Source organism: Cyclopterus lumpus, chromosome 1 (genome assembly GCF_009769545.1).
Source record: "Cyclopterus lumpus isolate fCycLum1 chromosome 1, fCycLum1.pri, whole genome shotgun sequence".
Classification (NCBI taxonomy): domain Eukaryota; kingdom Metazoa; phylum Chordata; class Actinopteri; order Perciformes; family Cyclopteridae; genus Cyclopterus; species Cyclopterus lumpus.
In genome coordinates, this window is record NC_046966.1 from 12,114,340 (window position 1) to 12,120,339 (window position 6,000).

Below are 6,000 nucleotides of genomic sequence, written 5' to 3' on the forward strand. Positions count from 1 at the left end.
ATCGAGCTAATTAACCTGCATCTTTAATTAGGCTCATGAATATTCCAACCGTAGGCAACTGAGAACGCTGCTGTAGCCACACTAAGACTGCAACGTGCACGTTGGCTGACGTCTCTTCACTGACCCACGTTCGTGCTGCTGCTGCCGACTGTCTCCTGAAGCCACGCGGGGCGGACAGAGAACACAGAGCCTCTTGCACCTACCCGTTTCGCCTTCTCCCACACCTGGTTCAATTTAGCGATCCTGAACTCCATCGTCTGCCCATCACCGCCGCTCGGCTCGGGCTCGTTAAATTCACGGGAGTATTTCCCGGCCATTGCGCCCACACCGACGCACAGAGCGACGACTAAACACCGCAGCTTCATTCTCAAAACAACTCTTCACAGCCAAAAAGACGCGTTTGGGGGGGGGGGGGACAAAACTACCGAGACAAGGCTACAAATGTTTTGTTGTGGCACACTGGAGCACCACAAGTCATGTGCTCAAAATGGGAGCGCACTTCCTTAAATCGTGCATTCTGGGATGTGTAGTTTATTGCCTCGGCCCAAGCGCTAATACTAAAGCGGATGCGACCTTTCTGAACTACAATTCCTGAAATGTCGCCCTTCGCGGTTACCTGGCAACGAAGGCTGCACATACTCTGAGCAAATAGAAAGCCTCCACGGGCAGCACTCAGTCGGACTGTCCAGTGCACAGCAGTGAAAGGGACGTTGTCCTCGGGAGGTGGGACTTTATATCGACACATTTAAGGCCCAACTGCACAGTATTATTTTGAGTTCCTTTTTCCTCTCTTAATAGATTCCGACAATTTTTTACAGTTTTTCTAACAAAGGAAGTTCATATTAACTTCTAAACAGACATTCTTGTAAGTCTCAATCAGCAAAATGTTCCGACAGAAAAGTAGAAAAAGAGGATATCAATTTGTGAGATATTGTCACCACCTATATAAATGGTCAAATTAAATGTATGTACAAATTCACAACAACAACACTTTAAAAAGTGTTCTGAAGTTTCTTTCGAAATCCCACTAACTGAATGTTGACATATTTTTACTGAAGGAACCCTGCATTGCTGTTTATTTTTTCTCATAATTTATTCTCCATTAAGATGAAAAAGAAAATTGGCTGTCCAGTGTGGGAACTTTTACATTTCTATGTATCTGTTTTTTTGTTTTACTATATTATTATAAATACATGAGATGCAAAACAAAGGGAATAAATCATAGAGTCTCAATTGTTAGCTGTTGTAAGAAAGTCTGAACATTTGTTATGTTTGATACACACTACAACAAAATAATATAAATGAGTTGAAGACACGCACGCACACATGCACACGCATATAAATTCAATTGAAGTGAGAGAGAGCAATAATTAACATCTGCCCAACAAAAGACCAAAACAAATCAGATTTTAAAACAGGAAAGAGTCACAAAAATCATGAATTATTTACCTGACAAAATAAATACTATTAGGATTTGTCCATATATATAATTGTTTGAAAATTAGCAATCATAAGTCAATTTAATCATCTGAACATTAATGGATTTTAATTTGGATACTATGAAATTTGGAGGATATATTTTAGTCTAGAGACATCCAGATGCCAGGCTTGAGGAGATACAATGCTTATCAAGTGTGAGACAGGAGAGAGGCGTCTGGCTACTTCCTGCTCCTCGGGGTCACTAATTTCAGACATTTCTAATTTAATAATACACAGGAGTTTATGTCACAAATTAGGTTAGCATTCATTCAGGATGGACGACTTCTGATGTAAAGTAAGTAAACACAACTTGATATAACATTGGCGGTAGTTTGATTCTTCAGTTAGCATGACTTATAATGACTGTAGCAATAGCCTAAACTTGGATTAATAAAATCACAGGAAACATAACTTATAAATAAAAGCAGGGGATAAGAGGCGTCATTGTGTCCTCATTGAATGGTGAATATAGAAAATAGTGCTTGAAAAATAAATTCCAGAAAATAGTGGATTCCTGGAAATTAATCCTGAACTTTAATGCTACTATCAAAAATCAGAAAACAGGCAGAAGGTAAATTAACAGTATTGGTAGAAAGTAACTGCATATACTCGAGTACTGTACTTAGTAAATTTCTTTAGGAATTCTTGTACTTTACTTGAGTATTTCCGATTTCTAAAAAAAGTCTTTCAGAGAGCCGCTATTGTTAGAGCCACATCATAATGAATGTGTCTGCCTTTAAGGACGGCAGATGGCTTTAGTTGAAAAGGTTAATGCCAACTTCAAAGGGGCTGATATTGTCAGGAATCAATTGAATTTGTCACATCTGTCTCAGCATCTCTGTATGCATGCATGCACACAAACAGCAATGAATAAACCGTGTTGAGATGTGAATGAGTGACCTCATGAAACAATTAATAAATATATGGGGAATTCAATTATCTGAACCGCTTATCCTTTTTAGGGTTGCTTATCCTTTTTAGGGTTGACATTGGGAAAAGGCGGGGTTCACCCTGGACAGGTCGCCAGTCCATCTCAGGGCACATATACAACCATTCACAACTACGGGCAATTTGGAGTTCAATTATCCCGCATGTCTTTGGACTGTGGGAGGAAGCCGGAGAACCCAGAGGGAACCCACGCTTTTATCCAGAGCGACTTTCAAACACATCACCCCAGATACAAATATGTGTTCTACATACCATCATTGCTACGATGAATAAGTAAAAACTCTTTTAATGCCGAAGTGAGTTGAAAACATTTCTGCCTCTCTGGAAACTTGACATTTTTTGTACTTTGTACTTAAAATAGCTGGAATTCAATTGTATGATTATAGATCACAAAGACATAGAATAGAGAGTGTCGGTTTGGGTGTGAGCCGGCACAAATATGTGCCTGCCAGCAAGAGTATCTGGAGTCAAGAAGGAGAGACATGTCGAGCCAGTGGGAGACTGCGGCACAGCAAACAGCCCACAGTACCACGACTGTTACAAACTACGTTTGATGACAGCGTCATTTTGTCTGCCTTTGGCTTCCATTAGGAAAGAGAGAAGTGGACTGTTATGAGAGCAGTGAGACACAGAACAAAGACACGGTGAAAGAAAGCAAGAAAGTGCAAAGGAAATAAAGCAATAAGGGAAAAGAAATGAAGAAACACAGAGATTAAAGTAGCAGGTTTTCTGTGAGTAGGTTCTGTTGTCCTGTGGGTGTTAAAGAGAGTCGTAATGAAATAAAAGATATATGCAATCACTGACTATGAAAAAACACAGTTATTAAGACCAAGTGATTGCAAAAAGTAGGCTTTGATAATCGTATTACTTGTGCTAATTTAACTGCAGGGAACAACAGAAGCAGACTGCACATCAACTTAGAGTCTAGCTTGGCACGAAGGAGTTCCTTACGAATACAATTTTCAGCATTTTCAAATCTTCTCACAACTATTTTATTTTCCTTTCAACAGTGCTGGGAATAGTTTCCGCATGTGTTATTCAAATAGCATATGCCTACATTTTGCAGTAGCTCAGTAAAAACAATGCATATTTAATGACTGCAGATATACCAAAATGTTTGATGATGAAGGACTGCGTATTCTGGCAAAGTGTACGAGAGGTGGATATTATATACAATATAAAAGAAACTGCATTCAATGACTGCAGTGGTGGAACAAGATCTTTACAATGTAAATATACTTAATTACAAGTAAAAGTCTTGCATTCAAAATCCAACTGGGGTAAAAGTACAGAAGTAAGAAGCTAAATGTACTTTTTTTACAATGTGCAATGTGCTATTAGGATTATTATAATGTCATGTAGACTGGACTCTTTAATAATATATCCTTTATTGATTCTTCTCTGCATTTGACCCATCATTAATTATTAAGAAGCAATTGGCTGCAGTGAAGCGCCCAGGGAGCAACTGGGGGTTCAGTGTCTTGCTCAAGGACACTTTGACATGCAACTAAAGGGAGAGCGGGGATCGAACCGGGTACCTTGTGGTTACGGGACGACCACTCATCGTCACGAGCTACAGCCAACTGCAAAATACTTTTGTTCTTTTAAAGTTGGCGATCTAGCTTTAAGTGAGTATTTAGTTTACTTTTCCATTATCCATTATTTGATTTAGTTTGAGTAACATTTTATGGACTTTATGTCGGTTACAATAGTAACAAAAAGTAAGTGATAGTTTTTGCAGGTATATGGTGTTATAGCCATATGCAGATTTATTGAATATGCATTTTAATGTCAGCTCATTTGATGTAGTTCCCAGAGCCATAGCATATCCCTATCACGGGGATTCTGTGCACCTGTAACATTTTATACTTCTGACCAAAATATTTGTACCTTTTTCAATTAGTTTTTCAAATATTGTTCCATCGCCCTCCTTGTGGTTCTATTACTCTCAAGATCACAACATACAAATGTTTAAGTTTTGTTTATTAAGTGCTTTGGACAACAATCTATCTATAGGTGATAACACACTGTGTACATCTGACATAAAGATTCAACACATAATACATAACTTTACTATTCTCATGCAATGTGTCATTGCAAACAATGGGATGGTATTTCAGTTATGATGGACAACTGGTTACTTCTATTCACCAGCAAGTAGTTTTGTTCTTTTAAAGTTGGTGACTTATGATTTCCTGTCTTTCAGCTATACAATATCCATTCTAAACCTTTACTGGCATGTAAAGGCAAAGGATTTGAATAGGAAATGAATATGGTTGATGTGTCCCTTATAGCATGAGCAATATCATGTGCACTGCTGCCAGTAATGCGTCCTTCTGGGAAATACTCAATTTCCCCCTGTGGATGAATAAAGTCAAATCTAATCTAATCTAAATTAAGTGATTGGGAAAGAATGGGCTGTGAAATGAAACCATTGATCCATCAGGCAAATATTTGGTTCTATGTACACTATGTTCACCCGCCAGTTGTTAACTTTGTCTGTCTGCTGTTTGGTGCTGAGTAGGAAGTGAACAGGGAGAGCTATCAATGCTAGCAATGACTTTTAATGTTTGAACTTCAACAAGAGTTGTAATTATACAACTTTTTAGGCTTTTTTTATCCATCCAGTGGAATAATTGTGTAAGTACATATCTTTATGGATATGCCTATTTTATGTATACAGACTATCTATAGAGACCTACCCATGGCATACAGAGAACATTTCTTGTGATTAATACATCTGCCATCTGCCTGTGTTTGTGTGTGTGTGTGTGTGTGTGTGTGTGTGTGTGTGGGAAACGAAGAAAGAGAGTGGTGTTGGATTCAATATTCATTAAATGTTCTCAGTCTACTGACCTTTTTCCTCCTTCCTCCCGAGTCCTAGCTCCATTTAATTCAATAAGAAGCGTTCATTTTCAAAAGCAAACCTTCACACAGAGATCAGTTCCCTGTAGGTATTGCATTGTCTATAGAGAGGAGAGGAAAGAAGGCACAGCATAGATTAGTTGAGATTAGACAGATATCAGATGAATGGGGAAATAGAGACAAAAGGGGCGGCTAAATAACCTGTTTATTGCAGCAGGACCATCTTAAACCTGCCATTTGAGAGCAGGAGAAGGAAGAACAGCAGTCATTAAGCCATGACCCTATGCAGGTGTACTCCATTTATTTCCTCAACTCCACTGAAGAAGATATTCATAGCTGAGCTGGAAAGTAATAATTGGAAGAATATTCTTAAATTACAAGACGATAAAGGATGAAAAACAGGATAAAGTCGTTTGATTGAGTGGGTAGAAATGAAATGGCAGTGTGCAGTCAGACTGGTTTTTACTGGCAGGAATGATTCACTATGCCGACAGGTGTTTTACTTCATTTCCATATATCAATATGAGATTTCAATTCACTCATCCACTAAGCAACTTGTCATGAAATGCTTGACTAACTGAGCCATCCAAATGTTCTAATGGTGGGAGACCTTTATGGACAAACTGACAAAGACTATATTTAAGGCATTTAACACGTGTTCATTTTGGTCCAAGAGTGTGTTAAGCTTTCGAAGTAGAAAATGAGGCT

At 38.5% G+C, this 6,000-nt stretch overlaps 1 protein-coding gene across 2 annotated transcripts in view; it reads right to left on the reverse strand.

Annotated features, from left to right (window-relative positions):
* The window catches only part of lrpap1 (low density lipoprotein receptor-related protein associated protein 1), a 14,249-nt gene extending 8,901 nt beyond the window's left edge, over positions 1-5,348 (reverse strand). The window contains exon 1 of one of the 2 annotated variants that reach the window (XM_034540300.1): positions 204-505. In XM_034540300.1, the coding sequence (XP_034396191.1) occupies positions 204-365 (162 nt within the window). In that variant the 5' untranslated portion in view covers positions 366-505. Of the gene's footprint in view, positions 1-203; positions 506-5,283 lie in introns of those variants that run through there. The other variant, XM_034540308.1, reaches the window with a different exon arrangement.
* Positions 5,349-6,000: the final 652 nt, after the last annotated feature.